General features: G+C 36.1%; 1 protein-coding gene across 5 annotated transcripts in view; it reads left to right on the top strand.

Annotated features, from left to right (window-relative positions):
- Nucleotides 1-20886, top strand: part of slc4a5b (solute carrier family 4 member 5b) — a 38944-nt gene that overhangs the window by 5206 nt on the left and 12852 nt on the right. For 3 of the 5 annotated variants that reach the window (XM_043231538.1, XM_043231536.1, XM_043231539.1), the window contains exons 2-11: nucleotides 4136-4223; nucleotides 4386-4442; nucleotides 9053-9128; nucleotides 11462-11528; nucleotides 12328-12528; nucleotides 16348-16474; nucleotides 17058-17218; nucleotides 18307-18456; nucleotides 18635-18730; nucleotides 19899-19954. In XM_043231538.1, coding sequence (XP_043087473.1) covers nucleotides 4405-4442; nucleotides 9053-9128; nucleotides 11462-11528; nucleotides 12328-12528; nucleotides 16348-16474; nucleotides 17058-17218; nucleotides 18307-18456; nucleotides 18635-18730; nucleotides 19899-19954 — 972 coding nt within the window. In that variant the 5' untranslated portion in view covers nucleotides 4136-4223; nucleotides 4386-4404. Of the gene's footprint in view, nucleotides 1-4135; nucleotides 4224-4385; nucleotides 4443-9052; nucleotides 9129-11461; nucleotides 11529-12327; nucleotides 12529-13314; nucleotides 13628-16347; nucleotides 16475-17057; nucleotides 17219-18306; nucleotides 18457-18634; nucleotides 18731-19898; nucleotides 19955-20886 lie in introns of those variants that run through there. The other 2 variants (XM_043231540.1, XM_043231541.1) reach the window with 2 other exon arrangements.

Below are 20886 nucleotides of genomic sequence, written 5' to 3' on the forward strand. Positions count from 1 at the left end.
CCTATCATCACCGTTGTTGTCCTCCCTGTATGTCCAGGCCTTTTTATTTTCCCAGAATGTGTTGAATTGAACACTCCCAATGTTCCTACTATCTCTCTTATGAATTAGTTTTGTTTTTGAAGCCTACCAATTGCCTGTTTCACTTGTATGGAGAGTTCTTTTGACTGCGTGACGTGTGTGTTCACAGCAATAGCTTCCAAATGCAAATGACACACTTAGAATCAACTCAAGGCCTTTTACCTGATTAACTGATGAAGAAATAACGAAGGAATAGCCCACGCCTGTCATTGAAACAGCATTTGAGTCAATTGTCCAATTACTTACGGTGCATTGAAAAAGGGGGAGGTAAAGAGCTGTAATTTCTTAACCTTCCCTCCAATACCCAAAAATAAAGGCTTAGAGTGCAACAGATAACTCAAAACCCAAGGTAAACAAGTCGTTCTTATAGCAGAATAATATAGGCTATGTAAAATTAATTGAGAGTGGATTGCATTCTTCAAAAAGTAAAAGTAAAAGTATATTTAGAAATAGTTAAACTTCATGTTTTCTTTTTCATATTTATATGCTTCAATGTCACTTTCCGTCCAGACAGTCTTTTGCAAAATCTTCAGAATGTCATCCTCCAGAAAGTGAGGGAAATTATTTTGGCACAGCAGTACATTAGTAAGTATAAGCAAACATTTCAACCAGTTTGATCGAATTACAGATATTGCTGCTCTAAAACTGTGGACGTTTATTATCCTCTGCTTTAATAACAACATAATAATCTTAAGATTAATAATAAAGTTAAGGATTAAAACCTGCAATCTGGTATGGTATTTCTTTAAAGGAAAAGCAACAACAACTCGCATCATTTCTCATCTTAAGAAAAGAATAGCACCAGGATGATATCAGCTGATAGCTAAATCGATTACTTTTCATCCACTTGAGAAGAATGTAAGTTTTCACCCTGAATGTGGCATTTTCAGATTCCATTAACGACTAACCTTTAGCCCGACAACGAGGTCAGCGCATGCATATATCAAGACGTCCACAGGTGGGAAATGTGAGGACTGGATCAATGCACAATCCTTGACTGGCTCCTGAATCTACCATCACTTGAGCGGGGGTTTTTTTGTTATTTGTTTCCATCGACAAGCCATTACTCTTCGCAAAACATCTCAACATCAAAAATTGTTTTGTGCGTAAAGGTCATAAATCATCATCAGAAAAACGTTGATGGAAAATTATGGCCAAGGACATCGATGACATTTCATTTCTTTTCATTTCAGTTCATCACCACGGATGGATACAAAGACAGTTGTTCAATCAGTAAAGTGGCCAATTAGTAGGTGACCTCTGCACATGCCAATAAATACGATTTTGACAGACGTACGCAAATTTACTGATCGTTTATTTCTTTTGAGCGGGTGATGCATTCTCGCACAGTACATCTTTTGACTTTTTCATTGTATTTCATCACCTAAATGTTGGATTCAGTCCATTTCAAATGCAAAATGCAGTCAAGCACGCAGGGTTATCCTGAGGTTAAGAAGAACTTGACAGCAATGAGGACTTTTATATTACTGAGAGGAGAATAAAAGTAATTCACAATAATTCTATGCTCTACTGCCAAACTATCTTTTTTTTTTTTTTTGGCTAAAATAACGTCCTTCATTCTGTACTACCGTAAATGCATTTCATTATAATAGTATTTCCATTTCTGAGAGACTAAATGTTTTTTTTTTTTTACAAAAGTGGCCCAAAAATATAACGGGAGTAAAACCAATGTTGTCTCTGACACAACTAGTTGTGTTACACATTGTTGGCGGCACCCGTGATGATGCTTTGCAGTTTTGTTATTGGATCAAAACAGGAACATATGCTGTACTGTCAGAAGCGTTCAGGGATATTTTGAAATGGCCGAATGGTGTTTTGATTGGGTGAATGATCTTGACCAGATCAATGGCGAGGTTTGATTTGTTTTGTTTTGGTCCCACTCTGTGCACCTGTCCAGTCCCTCCCTGGTGGCCGTGAGCGTCCAACCCAATGTGAGCGATCAGAATTGACAGCGGGGAAATGGAAATTCAATTTCACACGTCACCTGCTGCTCGCTAGAATGTAATCCAGTAGAATGAAGGGAAGAGGAAGAGAAATGAATATCTCCATCACACGATGTGAGACACTTGAGGATTAATTTTGTCTTGCACTATACAACGTTTTGTGGATAATTCTTTAGTCTTAGAATTAAAACCTGAGGTTAAAGGATATGTAAATATTTTGGCCTGGAAAGTGCTTGACCCTGGAGTCATGAGAGGTAATTGAGTTTCAGAGAGGCTGCTTTGCAGAAAACTCATTCACGTGGTAGAATTGCCTTGAAGGCATGCGACGAATAGAAAGGCGATGTGTGCTGAGAAATTGTTTTCAGCGGTGAGTGACTGATAATCAATACAGTCCATACCGTCCTGTATCATTAAACTAGAGCGCATAAATTCAGTCATAAAATCAATCAATATTTTGGACTTGTTCCATATGTAAGACCTTGTTGCATGAAATGTGATTAAATGCAATTAATCAATCATTTTTTAAATACAAATTTACTTTCTATTTTCTCTACTGGAGGGTTTTTGGTTGGAAACCATCAGGGCAAGTAAAGTCACCTTCGTTTATGGCGCTTTATACAATACAGACAGTTTCAAAGCAGCTTTGTGTGATTAAACATGAAAGTAATCCAAACTAGCGCCAAAATGCAGTGCTGCAGGAGGATTCATCTTGAAAGTAATATGCTGGTTGGGCGTCTGTTCCTGCAGTTGAGTTTCCATTTCTTTAAAGGCCTCTTTTAGTTCTTTTTATTTTCGGCATCATAGAATTCAGTTGATGTCTGATGGTGCACCCCTTTGGGCAATGAAGCATCTCAGGGCAAGTAGGAAGGCATCTGCATCCAGACCGTTAAGGATATCAAGGTGTATTTTGTCAACACATGGCTGGTGGTCCCTGACGTGTTTCTGAAGTGCGAAAGTTGCACAGCATGGGCTGCAATTCTTTCTGAATGGTAAGACTTGCCATTGGTAGATATCAGGCTGATCTCCTTTCCGCATGTTACGCCAGATAACCCTCAGGAGAGGTTTGTCCTCCGGCAGGAGTCTCACCTGATGGAACATAGCATGTGTGTCGCCGCTGATTGCAACTGTGTACTGAGAAGCAGTCCTAGTAAAGAAGCACCCAGGAGGGAGCTGCGGGGTTGAGAAACAGACCTTGATGGATGAAAGAACTGTTCTAGTCTGTCCGTACCGTTGTGTTGAACAAGATGATCTGGGATAAACCACGATTCCTCATTTGAAGGGAGAAGCTCTAACAGGACTTTGACAACATATCATGCAGCCTAAAGTTTCTGAATCTTGTCCTCATAACACTTGGCTTTCTCAGGATCTTTACCCAAGCATTTCTCTGAGATTGTGTAGAATGGAATCCCTGGTACCCCTTAGTGGCGGTGCATGTAGGAGGGGGCTTGCATAACTCAATTTTCCATCCACTTCCACGCACTGTGTTCTGCTCAGTGATCTCATTGCACTGAGAAAAATCTTCACTGTGACAGAATAAACATAGGCACTTTGTTCTCTTGACAAATTGTTGGTTTGTGAGAGCCTCCGTTCGGACAGTCTGTTCCTCTTTAACCTTCTCGGGTTGATTACTACCATGATAAACAGAGATAGCCTGGGTGTGTGGCTTAATAATAGCAGTACCCTCTCAACGTGGAGCCTAAATCTTCTCTGTGTGGTAGCTTTGAGCCATCTTTGATGAAAGCCGGAGAGCTTCCGCCTTGACCTTCAACCACTCTGCAAGGTCCGCATTCTTGCAAGGTCAAGAATGAAACCAAAAATAAATTGAAACCTCGCCAGTGAAATTGCCTTTAGCGCTCTGTACATGTGACACACGCGTTTCCAAGACAACCTAATACCAATGAATAAGGAATTTAGTACAGTGCTGATTACATTTTTTTTTTTTCAAAATTTGATGCAACAAATTCAATTCAAGCACAAGACATTATCATTATCCAGCTCAATTCAGTCCATAAATTGTTGTAATCTGATGGTGTCAGTGGTCTCAAATTAATAATATTACTACTTATTAAATATTTTTTTAAACCCCATTTAAGCAAGCCAAGGGAAACAGCGGCAAGAAACCACAGAGTGACAAAAATGAAGAAAAATCCTGGAAACGGTGGACTTTTTTGATCAAAGTTGGTGAGTTTCATAAAAACAATACCTAATATACATTAATACGAATCTTGTTTGGGTCGAGGAAGAAAGGACCCAAACATCATAAATTTCAATCACATCAAGGGCCGTGTCAAGAGCTCAGCTGCTGTATTTATTTAGCGAAATTATTTATTCATTCATTTTTAGGAAGATCTCTGATGAGCCCATGACAAGCGAGGGTGAGGAGCGACGCAGCAGGACCAGGTGAGCGCTAAAAAGGCCGCCATGCACACGTGATCTTCAGAAATGAAATGTCAATTCCAATTTCATTCAGAAATTGGAGGTACATGCTCCACATCAGGGTTCACATGAATTAAATTGGATTTGAAGAGTGATCTCTTAAAGAATGGAGTCATGCAGTCATGTCCGTTTCAATGAGTGAACAAACAGGTACAATTACTGGCATTCTTCTCACATACATACACAATAAATAAATCAATGATTAGTTGTAGGCTGTTCTTTAAAAGTCTTTTAATAGCATCTTCGTAATTACCTGCTAAACAGCAGCCAGTCAAATATGTGCTGTGAAATCATTAACTCTGTAATAATCATAATGTTTCAGCATGAAGATGTCCTTTGATTCCTAATTAAATATTACCGAATAAGTGAGGTGTACAAGCAGCCCTCAACACTTGCTAGGAGGAGAAGCAGGGAACTTTTATGGTAAACAAGATGTAAATGAGACTTGGGTAATTGTGTTGTTTAGTCAGCCGGGGTTTTGTTGATTTATTCATTTCAGTAATCAGTGACTTCTAGAAATGCGGAAAGAGGGGCAAAAAGATCTTTGATGGAGGCCTCAAAAGTATGGTTTTGATGAATGAAATATGTTATTATATATTCTTAGTTATTGCACTGTTTATTGTCACTTTTAGCGAATCGGAATCATTTTAAGAATGTTATATTAAGTAAGCGACGACTTAGAAAATAAAATCTTGCCATCCCCAAACTTTTAAATGGTAGAATGCCATAGTGACAAACAGAGTCCCCCCTCGAAATCAGGTACCATTAGGACCCCAAGCGGTTCAAATTACTTTTAATAGTTACTTTATTTAGTGCCGGATTACAATTCCATGTTATTATAAATGCTGTTGTAAAGTACGATACAATGATAATTAAAGTCTGTATTCGTTAGATTATGCACCAGCATAGCATATATATACCCGATTAGCTTCATTGCTTATTTTATACTGGAATTTGTGCTTATACTACATATATTCACAATTAATTATGCGTTCATTTAAGTGTTAATGTAAAACGTTTTATTTTAAAAACAACTTTTTAATTTTCACTTAAAAAGGATTACTACTTTTATTCATTAGTTAATCAAATTTAAGTTAATCAAGTGTAAGACATTTAATTTGTTTCATTATGCACTATTTTGTTCTATTATACATTAATGTCTTTTTTTAGTATTTATTTCTATGATTTAGTAATATTTCAGAGGTCGGGGGTGGGACTTGGGTTCTGAGCACGCTGATTGGTTGAGTTCACGCAGCATTGTATTTCAACCATCATGTAATATTACAGTGAAATGTAGTTTTAAACGTATTTCAGGCGAGAATGTATTTCTTAAAAAAATTCATCTGCGGTTTATTTATAAAAACAGCATCTATTTGAAAATGTGTTTGACTGTTTTGGGAGGACCCGAGACCCACGCGATCAGCGGGCGCTCAATGCTCATGTATCCGGAGGAGAGCAGCTTCAACTCGGCTAGTGCTTTTTACAGTTGCCGCTGGCTCCGATGTGTGCTCTGTTTAAACATAACATATAATTAGTTTTGGGTAAATCGAACAGGCAGTCTTTGGCCTTTATTCTATTAAATCTATTAACATGTTAGAAAGAAAATAAAAAAAGACAATACTAATAATGTAATATTTAGTTTCGTTGTAATGCACGCGCATTCCCCGAACTGTGTTTCTGCGGTTATTAATATGTTTAAATGAAAATGAAAAGAGACACTGGTGTTTGAAGTTATATTTCGTAGCCAAATCGAGCTGACAGACGTTATTATGTACGCTGCTGTTTGCAGAAAATTAATTTTCTACTTTATTTTGTGTTTTATTAATGTCTGCACCTGCCCCAACCCTAAACATGCCCCTTACAAGAATTCAAAAATAGCGATTAATGTACGGTGTGACAAAAATTGCGCTGTATTGTTGTGCGCATGCCCAGTAGCGCCATACGTACCCCTTACACGTATTTTATTTGCCTAATCGTCTCTGTACTTTACAGCGCTGTGGAAACGCAGACATTAACAGGTCCGGGAGGAAATTTGCCCAGCTAATTTCTATGGAAAAGCGGCATCTGAAGGTCAAAACTTATTAGTGACAAGCTCTTTGAATCACGAGATATTCTCAAATATCATTTCTAATGAAAACATAATCGTATTACATTTCAAATAAAAATGCAAAACGGATGCATTAGTGTTCTCAGACTTTTGGACCCCATATGTCGTTCATTCATTATTGGGGCTCTCGGCGGTCTGGCAGGTCCCTAAACAGGTCCTGCTTTCTTTCAGTTCACTGATCGTGGATGAAATTAGAGGTTTTCAGGGCTGCTGCTAGTGAGACTGATAAAAGACGGTCGATTTAGTGTGCCAACAAGATCATCCCTTAGCTTGTTGGCAAGCATGATGGGAGGAAAGTTTCAGGTATGCTTCAACACCGATTCTAGGGGAGATTCATTTAAATAAATTACAATATTTTAAAGCGCGAGACTCTTACTGGTCGCTGAAAGCTAGATTAAATTAGCCAAGATGGCATGACAATACGCAAAAAGGCAACTTTATACAAGGCTCGTGGATCTGGAAAGCTGGCGGTCTGTCTTAACCGGTCCGGTTTGACCTGTGGAGAGCAGGGATGTGAGCATGCATTTGTGTTGATGGAATAAAAGTCTTTGTGAAGTATCTCCAGTGTGTTCACAGACGCCACTGAAACGGCCCAATACTCATTACCCTTCACTCATCGTGCAGTGAATCTGACTCTGGCTTAAGTTCACCTCTAAATCCCTGATTATTATGTCTCAAGTGAGAGGATTTTATGGAGACTTCCCTCTCTGAAGAACCGCAGAACTAGCTCACATCTATTTGGATGAGAAGTCTTATCCTCTGCTTATCCACAAGGACATCTCAGGCTTACAAGTTTTTAATTTATTATGATCCGTCAGAGCAAAAGTTTGTCTATGCAGCACAGAAAGAACACAAGCCCTCCGTCTTCACGGTGCTTGACTGCTTCAATCTCCATTTTAATTACGTGAAGAATCATTGAAGATTATTAATGCTTCACTGTTACTGTCTTCATGCTCTAACATGCTTGTTTTGCTAAAGCTAACAGGGAACATTCATAGGCAAACTTATGAATAAATGTTCCCGTTATGTTAATAGAACATTCTCAAAACATTTAAAAAAAAAAAAAAAAAAAAAGGTTTTAGTTGAATGTTTTCTTTAAATGTTATTATAGTTTTAGAATGTTCAGGGAATGTTTAAAAAAAAAAATAAGGTTCCTATAATATTATGCAAAATAATAAAATGTTCGCTTTCAACATCTTTTGGAAACCTTATGCTTTAGATCACTTAATATCTAGTTATTTGTATGTAAATATCCCCAGCATTAGGCTGTCAATCATCTGTAGAGTTTATATTATAACGGCCATATGCTCTGATATCTGCTTGTCATTCGTTAGAGTAATATTCCTTCAGAAGTCAGTCATTAAACTCCCCGTGTCCTATTAAATATTCATTAATATATGGATTTTCTTTGCTACAACAAGATGAGTCATTGTGTTGATCCATTATATTTACATTTTACACCCATTTAGCAGATGTTTTTATTCAAAGTAATAACACATATTTTCACATGAAGGATAAATCGATTGTTTCATTTTTCCTTTCTGTTGTGTGAAATGAAGACATCAGTCCTCACGTCAGACCTGATGTTTAAATGCTTTCTTCACAGCCTCAGTTTACTTCAAAAACAATAGATAACTCAACCGGTGAAACAATATCGTGATAGATGATTGTGTCTGTGTTATTGTGATCTGAGATGCCCAGACACAACCTAGTTCAAGACAAGCTTGTATTTCAATAAGATGAGTTTGTGGTGCCATCTTGTGGATAATTTGCACTCTTAAAAGTGTATTTAAACATTGTGCAAAACAGCAATGTGTTGTATTTATATATGACAGAGTTAGGCCTATTTAAAATTATTTTTTTAATTAAACAAAAACTTGGATTGTTTCTATTTTGCACAGATGTGTTTCCGCAATAGTCATTCATATACATACATATATATCAAACTTGACATAAAATCAAACTTGCACAGCCATTCTTCTTCAACCACGCTGTTTATGCTTTCACAAAAATACAATGTAAACGATAAACATTAAGTGAAAATTGACATTTTTTGGTCACGAAACATTAGTGTGAAACTCAAGCCACATGTTGAAGTTGGAGGAGGCTGATGCATTAAAGTTCAGATATTTTTAGGTATCCAAATACATTCTGTGCAGCGCAACATATAGTAACATTTAATAAGTAGGCCTATGGATAAAGTCCCGCACGACTGTGAATTACAGTCAAGTTGAACTGTCAGACAATAGCGTGGTCAATTACGAAACAGCCAGCGGTGTGTGTGTGTGTGTGTGAGTGTGTGTGTGTGTGTCATTTAATGAACTTCATGTCACGTTTTCTGCCACCATCCTGTTCATGTTCAGTGCTGTGACCCGGAGCGCTTGACTCTTCAGCCAATCACAAGACAGACAGACAGTGCTGGGTAATCATTGTGATCGGCTGTCTCTGTGTGCCTGATACTGTACAGAGACCAGAACCTGATCTCATCAGACACCGACAGATGCTCATCACGCCGCTCGTCTCAACACTACTTCTGTAACAAGGTAAGAGCTGATGGTTTTTCGTTCTAAAGTAGAATTCTTTAGAAACTTAATATCAAACAATTACTCTTCCGATTCCTAATGGAGATACGAGGTTTTGTCAAATATATAGTGATTGATTTTTGATACATAAAATAAAATGTGTGTGTGTATATATATATATATATATATATATATATATATATATATATATATATATATTAGTGTATAAAGTATATAAAATACATATAAATTGTGTATTTTGTGAGCCTTTAGTGCCACCCAGGGGTAATGTAATGTAAAACCACACATTCTTGTCACTGTTATAGTAAACTAGGAGTGCAGAAAGCATTTAAACGTTGGAAAGCTGTAAAATGAATACTTGATCTAATAACATTCAGAAGTGTAATTGGTTAAACCAGTAGAAGTGTTTCCCACGAGTCACAGAGGCGTTCCCCCATGCACAGATCAATGATGCTGTCAGTCCTGATTATCTGTTTATCCTGGAGTTGTTCTCCGTCTGGTGTGAAGGACACTGATCGTCACACACTGTTAATTACTGTACATGTAGTACGTGTGGTCTTACATTACAGCTCTTCAGCTTGGGGGGGCCAGCAGAAAGAGTCAGTTAAAGTCAGTTAGCACGCCGTTATTTCACTGACTGCCTTCAGTTCACTTCATTTGTTTACATAGGTTGCGTTGGGGTTGTTATCGGTAATGAAAATAAAAAAAATTGCTGAAATAAAACAGAACACTTCTTTAGGTTCAAGCTCTGACTAGAAATAATTAAGAAAGTGGAACTGAATTAAAACAGAAAAAAAAATTACTAGTAAGATGTATATTGAAAATAAGCAGAAAACGATATCTGTGTAAATTGTTAGTAAATCCATTTGTAATGTTACAATAAATTGTGATTTAATTGAATTCAAATGGATAATGAACACATCTTGGTAATAATCGGGGATATAATACAATTTTGGGGGTTAATTCATTTGGAAAAAAGAAAACTGATGTAACTCGAGATCAAATCATTCATGCTGGTTTATTGAAAAATGTTGATTCATTCATGAATCAAATATTGCTGCTTCTCTCATGAATGTGAAGCTGTTTACAATTAATGATTTTTCCTTCGGTTTCATTTTAGTAATTTATAGACTTTTTCGCAACTTTTCACAGGAGATTGAGACACAAAGTCTGGATTTGGACCTGTAAAAGATGTCTGTTGTGACCATTTTTGTGTGTTATTTTCTTATTATTTATGTATTAATATAGTATTCATTTGAATTGGCTTAGTCCTGTTAAACAATTAATTGCGATTAATCACATCCAAAAGAAGAGTTTTTGTTTGCATATGTACGTGTGCTGTGTATATGTATAAACACATTCTCATACAGTACATATTTATATGTATATACATTTATGTATTTATATTTGTATATTTTATATTATATGTAAATATATTTAATATATAAGCGTAGCATAGTTTTCTTAAATATATACATGCATGTGTTTGTACTTATACATGATAAATATGCACAGTACACAAAAACAGTACTTAAACAAACACTTTTATTTTGGATGCGTTAAATAGTTTGACAGCACTGTTTTATTATTTATTTCATCTTATATTCATATTTTATTGTATTTGAGCTTTATTCCTGTTGATAAACATACTTTATCACAGCTATTGCTCCTGAATGACTCAATCAATTATGTGACAGTGTGTGACATAAGAGAGAGTGTGTGTGTTGAGAGTGAACATCCTCCCATAATTATGCCAATGCATTGGGTTTTCCTTTCCCGCCAGCGACAGGGACATCGATATAATGAAACTGCAGGTCCACGTGCAATGTCGCGCGGGGTTCTTTCAGGTCCTGTGACCGAGCTGGAGGCCAGCTAGAACTCCCTACAAAAAAAAAACGGACAAGCACTCATTAGTTATGTGTAAATAAGCGGCTATATAATCCGCAGAGTGCTTTAATTAGGCGGAAGGAAGTATATGCAAAGCCACCAAAATATGAACAAGTCAATATCATCACGTTTTCATAAAAAAAACGTTACGTTTGAATATGCAAATGAGGCATTATCTAATTAAACGTGCAGGAATCTGGACACTGGGTTTAAGATTGTTATTGATTTTGTTGGAATATTGTAGTTTTTGCAGAAGGAAGTTTGGATTCTCTTTTAAGAAAAACAGAAAACAGAAAAAAAAAGTCACAATGGCTTTATCAAAACTACATGTGAATTATATTATAGAAATCAGTAAATAACTTCAGAATATAGATAGAAATAAAAATGCGTTTGTTGTATGTGCTGTTATAGTCACAGAGTCTTTTATTCTGCCTTTTCCTCTCAAGATGGACCATGACTGGCATGGCAGCAGGAGAAGTGGTCACCGCAGCAGACACAATGACGATGAGGATGGTGAGAGGACAGTAATATTTATATATATATATATATATATATATATATATATATATATATATATATATATATATATATATATATATATATATATATATATATATATATAAATAATTGATTTTTATTTATTTTTACAATACTTGGCAAATGTACCTGTCCTGCAGATTTCTTTTAATAAGGAAAATGGAGAGTAAAAAAGATTAATAATGTTTTATTAAAAGATTAATAAAAGATTAATCAAAATCAAGATATAGCTTTAATACTAATATATTAACTAATTAAAAATAAATGTATGACATAAAATAAATACACATGCATGCATGCTTGTATATATAAAAACATGTCTATATATTAAATATATTTATATATAATATGAAATATATTAATAAAAATATAAAAATACATGTACATGTAAATAGTTTCAAAATATATACTGTGTGTATATGTATAATAAATATGCACAGTACATATGTAAACAAAAATCTTTATTTTGCATGCGATTAATCATTTTCGTTGACTTAATGAACTTGATATGCTAAAATAGCTAAAAATAAAAACAGATAAAAGGGACACAAACACACCAAAAATTACTCAAAATGTAATATATTATAATTAATATATTATAATTTAATATATAATTTAATATATTTAAAATATGTATAATTATATCTCAATTATATTAAAACAACGGTGATTAAAATACAATTACCTGAACTAAAAAAAAAGAAACATACTGGAGTATTTATTTTTTAGCGTATTTTAACCACTGTTAAATATAAACTCAATTGTCTGTTTTTAGAGTCGGTCTACATCGGCGTTCCAGTGCCACGGAGCTACAGAAGGAAGCGCAGACATCACAGACACACGTCACGTCATTCCCACGACCGCGACGGCCGGGACAGACACCACAACCGCCACGAACACCCGAACCGAGAGGAGCCATGTGACCCAGATGAAGGAGAGCAGGATTCAAACGAGCTTTCTGACATCAACTCCACCAGTGAGCTTCTCTTAACCTCTTATCATTACGGTCCAGTGTTATTTAGTATCACTGAGATTCTATTAGAATCTGAAACGTTTAAACGACTCACTTGATATATATAATCTATATAATCATGCTATATAATGCTGTATAATCGTGAATTCTGACTTTTTTTTCTTTCGCTTATTTCACTTTCTCGCTTCTGCATTTCGGTTTTGGAGTGGTATATTCGCCTAGGATCAGTTAGCTCAAAAAAGCAATGTAAAAGCTGTGCTAACTGAAAGAAAGCAAGCTGAGAAAAAGGTTGAGTTTGACATTTGGTAATAATATAATGAGAAAAGCATTTTTTTTTTTTTTTTTTTTTGTAGACCAGTCATTTTTTTTACTGGGAAACACCAAAAGTGTAACAAGTAGCGTAAAAGAAAATGTGAAAAACAAGTTTATGTAATGTAGATACATTTTTATTTAATTTCTACGTTTTGTTTTAGTAAATGAGAAATGATGCTTTGGCAAAAAAAAAAAAAAAAAATCTATACTATTTATATCAGTAGCTATCAGCCTAGTGTTTTATTTTAAGTAATAAGCATGTATGTTTTTATGGTTTTAGTATGAAATAACTATAATAGCCCTGATAGAGTTCCTGATGTAGGTTTGTTTTGAAGTAACGTGCACGTTTGCGAATTATTGATGGAGTGATTGAGGTTTCAGACTTAAATCCTGAGGAGAGAGAGCGAGAAAGGGAGGGATCAGCAAAGCTGGAGGAGGAGAAAAACACTTGCCGGGCCTTTCATGCGTGTGGCACTTTGCCCTGCTTTAGTTTTCGGGAAAAGAGCAACGCCGCTGAGAAGAAAAAGTTCAAGAACAAGAGGACACGCTCATAGGGAAGGGGCAGCTAAAAATGAAGGACGAGCTCAGTTAACTGAAATCTTTAAGGAAGTGGACATTTCAGATTTGTATTAGTAGAGCTTTTTCCTTCAATGAAACATTAAACACTAGACTTTCCGAAGGATGGAGCGGGAACAGCGTAGGATGACGGGGTCCTTTAGTGTTCAGGACTCAATACAGTCGTTGGCGTCCAGCCTGGGCTCTCAGAGCACTCAGCTGAGCAGCTGCACAGGTACAGTCACAGACATCATTATCGCCTTACTATTGCTGCCAGTTCTTCTTATTAGCTTTTTCCTGGAGAGTTTGTTCCTGGAATTGTGGTCAGAGCACGCTTGGTTTGGAATTTGACTTGATCGTGATTTTGCACGAGTCTATTAATCTATTTGCATGCTTTTTGCTGATCAACCATCAGTGGTCACAAGATTGGTTGATGATTATACGTTTAAGGACAGTCGAAGAGATTTTGCACTGTGACATTATTTTTGTGACATTTAAACATGTTATAGCATTGAATGGAGCATTAGTTGTAATTCCTTTTTTTTTGTGGAAAAACATTAAAATCTTTGTTTTTTAAAAAAAATAATAATTGTGTAACAGCAATTTGTTAATGGCTATGGATTAAAAAATATATATAACAACACAGAAAAATGAGACAAAAGTAAAGAAATAAAATATTTGCATTACACTAATGAATTTTAGGGAAAACGTTTCATGAAAAATAATGACGCAATTCCATTTACCCCTAAAATTCACTTTTCAGTACTGCAAAAAATGTAACATAAAAATAAATAATTATCATAATACTAAACCCAAATACTGTATTTTTTATTGTTATATATATTAAGGAAATCTGCGTAGTAATTCATTATTATATAATTGTTTGAAAATAATGGCACTTACAAACAAATTCAGAAGTAGAACATTTGATTTACAAGAAATTGAGGGAAAATGTCCTTTTAATGTTAAGAATGTCATAGTGCAAAAAATACAATGATCCTTTGATAGGCCTATTTTTGAAGCAAAAAATAATTTATTCTTCCTAATATTTACTTTTTCCCTTTATTTTGTTTTGCTATGCACACATCAGGTTTAATGAGTTCACACGATGCTGCCGGATTGATGATCCCACAACTTCCAAAATTTGAATGAACCCATTGTTAATTGTTCATATTATCATAATTTCCAGTTAAATGCAGCAATTTAAATGATGAAACATCAAAATCCTTAAGAATGCATTGTCTTTTGGAAATGTTCCTGTAAGGTCTTTTTTGGAAAAAGTAAAACTTTTTAAAAATAAGATATTCGCTGTTCATTCTCAACCTTTCCTCGAATCGGTGCATTTTTGAAAGTGTGCGACTAAAGAAACGCCTCGACCAACTTTTAATATCTAGTGACTCCGTCAAAGTGTAATCGACGAACCCGAGCTGATTCGAGTGCGTGAGCTATAAATAATCCGGTGCATTGTACTCTACTCTGCATTGGCATTCTACAACCACACGTATTTGTGATTGTTACTTCGGGATTAAAGGGATTACGTGGAGAAAAACACCCACGTGCTAATAATCCAGAGGAAAAGCCAGAGATCGAGAGGAAGGTCACGACATGATTGTCATGCGTGTGTTCGCGAGCACACACTTCGGATGAAACGAACATGTCATTAGTATGAAAATAGGCTTTAGTAGCCCACACTGGAGCTTATGTAATTGGACTTTACCTAATACAGAGTCGATGAATTTGATTAAGTCACGACAGGTCTGTTGACATTAGATATTGATTCTGGCATCATGCATCAGATTAGAGTAAGCCATTTTCACATGTTTGTTCTAAGGTAATCTACCGAACAAATTCTTTTGATGCTTTCGGATATCGGCCTGATTTATGAAGAGATTTATGCACATTTAACTTCAAAGGAAGACTGTTAAGATGCTTACCTTTAAACAATGCCGTTGATTTGATCCTGGCTTTAGATTGATGCACGACTCAGGTCGAGCTGAGTACTGTTCGGTCTCGAGTCTGAAGGCTCAGGCATTAGATGCATGTTTGGCTAAGAATGAGGATGGAATCGTTGATGGCCTGCATCGTAACGTTCCCTGCTCTGTTGCATTCAGATTTCGTTTCAAGCGGGTCAGCAACGGGTCAGTTCGGACTGAGCCGAAGGCAAAACATAACACCCAGACTTATACGTCATACAGGCCAATAGGCTTCTGCTTAACACAAAGAATCAAACTCATTTTTACAATTAGGAGGTGTTAAGCTACAGGCTGTTATTGACCCCTTTTGTATGGACACATGGTTTATTTGCATGCTTAAATGCTTGCACTGTTCTTTTTTCTTTTAAAAGTTATGGCGTACACATTACAGTTTATACAACAGGTGAAAACATATTCAGCAACACCCGATGATATCATGCCAACATACAAACGAGCACATTTATTCAGCAAACATGTAAAAAATAGCATGAAAGACATTTGTAATCAGTTTTTCGTTTATATAAAACCATCCTAAAAAATCCTAAAATTATATCACAGTTACAAAACATTTAATTGTATTTTTTTTTTTTATTTCAGCTAGTTGCCAAGGCAACATTTTTAATTTCAGTTCAGTTCACTTCATACTAAAAGAAGCTCTAATTTAAACTTAAAAAATAGTAAAAAAGCTATATTGACTATACACAAAACAATAAAAAATACAAAAACTAAACAAGTAAACAAAAATTCAAATAAAGGTGGAAAATATAAAATGAATAAAATATATATATATATATTTCCTATATATACTGTTTTTAACCACTGCAACACAATAACACTGGTTGAATCAGGAATGGTTGTAAACAAGATTCAAACTTCCCTCACCTATTAAAGCACATTTTATCAAAGTAGCTTTGCTTTTGTATTTGTGTGTGTGTGTGCGTGTGTGTGTGTGTGTGTGTGTGTGTGTGTGCGCGTGCGACAGTGTCCCCTGCTGCTGAGAGACTACGTCACATCCTCAGAGAGGAAGATGAGCCCACACCCACCCTCTTCACTGAGATGGACACATTGCAGCATGAGGGTGGAGAGATGGAGTGGAAAGAGTCTGCCAGGTGACACACACACACACACACACTTCTGAAGCCCTTGTGACATTATTACTTAAAGTTGATCTCAGTGACTTCCAGAATTTATTTATTACTTTTACATTTTATCCAAACTGCTTCGACCACTGGGGTGCCTCAGGGCTCAGCTCTTGGACCACTTCTCTTTTCTGTCCACGTGACATCACTAGGCTCTGAAACATTGCTTTCAACAACTTCAAATACTTGTTACAACAACTACTTACAAAAGAGTAGCAACAGCAATTAATCAAATTGCCAACAGTATCATAATATTAGATTATAATAATACCATAAATCATTTATTAATCTTAGTTCACAATTTTACAGTTCTACATTTAATTAACCATTAATAAAATCTAGTTCATTTTATTTAATGGACCGTGAACTGAAAATGAGCCGCTGTGTTTTATTAACTAACATTAGCAAATATTAATAAATACTGCTCATTGTTACTTAATGCATTAACTAATGCATTACTTATTGAAGCCATTTACACATTTAAAACCCATAAAACAAAGTAAAGCCGTCAAGGCAGCGTTTATAAGGTTGCATCTCCTGTGTGTTTCCCCAGGTGGGTTAAGTTTGAGGAGAAGGTGGAGGAGGGTGGCGAGAGGTGGAGCAAACCGCATGTTTCCACGCTGTCTCTGCACAGTCTGTTTGAGCTGCGCACCTGTCTGCAGACGGGCTGCATCCTGCTGGACCTGGAGGGGTATTCACTGCCGCAGATAGTGGGTCAGTTCACTGTCCGCCCAGAAAACACTACATAAACAGCACAGAAAAGGGACACCGAGTAGAATCGGGGTCCGCAGAGCTCGAGTTTGAACACCTATCATTCACAAAGTTCCATTAATATTCCATTTTATTAATAAACGGTAGTGTTCAAAATATTTTTAGCGGAAAGAAATCCATGTTTATTTAGCAAGCCTGTGTTAAACTGAGCAAAAGAGGCATTCATAATGCTACAAGTGATCTCTGTTTCATATAAATGCTGTTCATTTCTATTCATCAAAGAATCGTGAAAGAAAAAAACAAACTGTTTTCAACATTGATAATAACAGGAAAAGTCTCCCAAGCAGCAGCAGATGAGAATATTAGAATGATTTCTGAATCATGTGACAATGAACGATGCTGAAAATTCAGCTTTGCATCGCAGAAATAAATAGTATTTTGATATGGTATATATTTGCATAGTCACTTTAAATTTTAAAAATATCATTACTGTTTTCACTTCAATTTCGATTACATAAATGCTGCCTTAAGCATAAGAGAGAATAAAATCTGCAAATTTTTTAACTGTGCTTCTGGCTACTAACAGGAGTCCAGTATTGTCAGCTCAGTTTAACATGTTTTATCCAATAAAAAATTTAATAAAAAAAGATACTTTTCAAAATACCTATTCATTTGTACGTATTCAAAAATGATCGCGCGCATTAGTCAAAATCGTATAGCTCAAACCTCGCTCTTTTCGAAAGCTTGGGCTTCCGTCTCTTTGTGTTGCTTCTCGTGTGATTTCCGAGAAGAAGAAAATGACAATTATTCAAAAACAGTAAGGGCTCGGACCAATTGATCTCGCAAGAGTTTAATGAGAAATGTTTTAGTTTAGATCTCAGATTTCTAATCCAGATTTTGCTAATCTGAGCACAGTTTGGGACGTTGTTGAGATCTCTTCTAAAATAAAGCAGAGCGGACGTGAGATTACTGGAAATGTTTTTTGTGCTTCCATAAGCTCCATACACTCTCATTGCTGTCTCAATGTGATTTTTCTTTTTTCTTGGGGTGTCCCCTGTGTTATGGAAGCATGTTTTTTCCGCCTTTCACAGACGACATCATTGAGAAGCAGGTGCAGGAGGGCCTCATAGCTCCGGAGATCCGTGAGAAGATCAGTTTTGTCCTCTTGCGGAAGCACCGGCACCAGACCAAGAAGCCGATCCACCGCTCCTTGGCGGACATCGGAAAATCCAGCCCGTCCAGTGAGTGTCCCCGTCTCTCCCTCCTGTCCCAGAGAATTCCCTGTCTTCCCCCGACACCTGTCTTTTCAAATCATTCCGTATGAACTTCTTTTTTCTTGCATTTCCACTTTATACTTTTGCCTGTCTTCTGTCATCTTGAACGTGTCTTTCTGTGTGTCTGATCTCGGGTCTGCATCAGACCGCAGTCCGAGCCCGAGTCCTCGCTCTGGGTCGGGTTTCCATCGCTCCACTGAGGACCTGCGAGCTCGTCAGAGCGGCGGCCTCAGCAAACTGCGTGAGTCTGGCCTTCTGTTTCTTCCCCCTTACGTAGCTACTTCCAGATCTCTGGATTTCCTAATAGACGCTCGTGTTTTGTCGCTTTAAATCACCAAATCTCGTTGAAAATGCAAACTGCCGTCAGCGTGAAGACCCTTTCACCTCACGTAGCATCATTCACACACTAACTGCTTGTAGTTGCACAAGAAGGAGAATAATTTCTGCAAGTATGCAGCCGCGCATTTCTGCCATTGTTCTGAGGATTAGAGATTATTGGAAAGGTCTTGACTTTAGTTTTTCCACTGTTTGTTATGATTTGTTTCTGTACTCTGGGTACTTTAGGACAGAAAAACAACATCTTTTTTCTTATCTCTAAAGAAAAGGTTACTAAAAAGTATACTGCATACACTGGGAAAAAATGCTTTTCTAGCTCAATATAATCTGCCAGTGGGGTAAGCGAAATCATTTTAATTCACACAGAAAACAAGATTAATTTTGCAAGACAATAATTTTGAAGAAAATCCTTCTTGATTTAAGAATAGTCAGATATTTTGGCTGAAAATGAGACCAAAAAAAAATCTAAGCTAGAAAAGCCATTTTTTTTTGCGGTGTAAAAGTACATTTTAAAAGACATGATTGCATAAAAGACCCATTCTGAGCAAAATTTGTGGAAAGAAGGCACGTGAATATTGTAATCATAAAATGACATTGTAAACATCAAAGTGACATGCTATTACCATTTGAATCCGATGCATAATTTTTAAATAATTTGTTTGTTGCTTTGTTAAGCTTTGCTTTTGACATTGAAATCACATCAACACAGAAATTACATCATAATAATGTATCTAATTTTGTGCTATTTTTGTATTATTTATATTTTGTTATAGTATTCATTAACATTTTGAATTTGATTTTATTTTTATGTTTTCTGTTTTATTTTATTTTAGGTTTTAGTCATTTGGTAATGTGCTTTTTATTAGTTTTGAAATATAAATTTCCATTTTAGCTTTAGCAATTTTAGTACATCGGCTTTAAGATATTATGTTTTATTTATTTATATATATAAGGTTTAACTTATATGTTGTTTTTTAATAGTGTTAGTTTTCATTTATTTATTCATTTATTTATTTATTATTTTATTTTAGCAACACTGATTAAATTTAATAATTTCATTTGTGCTTTTTCAGATCCTTCTCAGTGTCGCAGTATGAATGATATTTCTGTCACACCCAGCACCGACCAGGTAACACATTTTTCCATTAGTATTCCTAACACTGAGTCATTTTACATACAAAGAAAATGGATTTATTCATTAGAAAATTGTAAACAAGATGATTATAGAAACAAGAGCAATGCATCTTGAGGTCTTGTCTTGTTTACGTAGCAGATTTGATAAGCATACATTCTGAAATGTAATATTCCATACGTCACTCAAATGCTGCCAGCAGTTGTTTGTGATTCTTGCAGTGTTTTCCGTTATTTTAATGAGGTGCTAAACTGAAAAGCAAAATCTAAAATGCACAATAAAGTACTTGGTTTAGCCAAAGCATTTCGAGGAGGGTTGCTGACGCCGCCGCGCTCAGATTGCTGGACTTCAAAGTGGGCCAACGCTGAGTCCACTTTAATGAGTTTTTCTGCTTAAAGTGACACCCGCGGCTCACTTTCATGTGGTCTCAGCCCTCGACAGTCTTCATTTATGCCCTAAAGGAGCATGCTGAGATTGAAATTCGAGGGTCCTGGGGAATTATGGGCTGTCACATGCATGCAGATTTTACGTGCAAGGATAGTTCCAAAGATAATTTATAAAATGCAGCACATGGGGGAATTAGAATCATGCATCCAATAAAAATCAGCTTTATCCAGAGGGTAAGTAATTGTAATTAGTTCTGAAAAAAAGACTTGAGTGTCCAAATGCTTTTAGATGCAATCTGATAGAGCAGATTTATATATATATATATATATATATATACACACACACAAGACAAGAGGCAAAACAGGGTCGGGACATGAGAAAGGAGCTTGTTTATTCATTGCAGAAAGCGAATTGACTCTAAAAGCGGCATTAAAAGATTAAAAGCTGATTTTGCCCATAAGCACAGACCATTCCACATCCACGTGTTCTTTTTAGGCCACCGTCTCCAAACGGCTGTTTTCATCGGCTCGTGTGTGTGTGCG

This window comes from Puntigrus tetrazona, unplaced genomic scaffold (genome assembly GCF_018831695.1).
Source record: "Puntigrus tetrazona isolate hp1 unplaced genomic scaffold, ASM1883169v1 S000000373, whole genome shotgun sequence".
In the NCBI taxonomy this organism is placed as follows: Eukaryota; Metazoa; Chordata; class Actinopteri; order Cypriniformes; family Cyprinidae; genus Puntigrus; species Puntigrus tetrazona.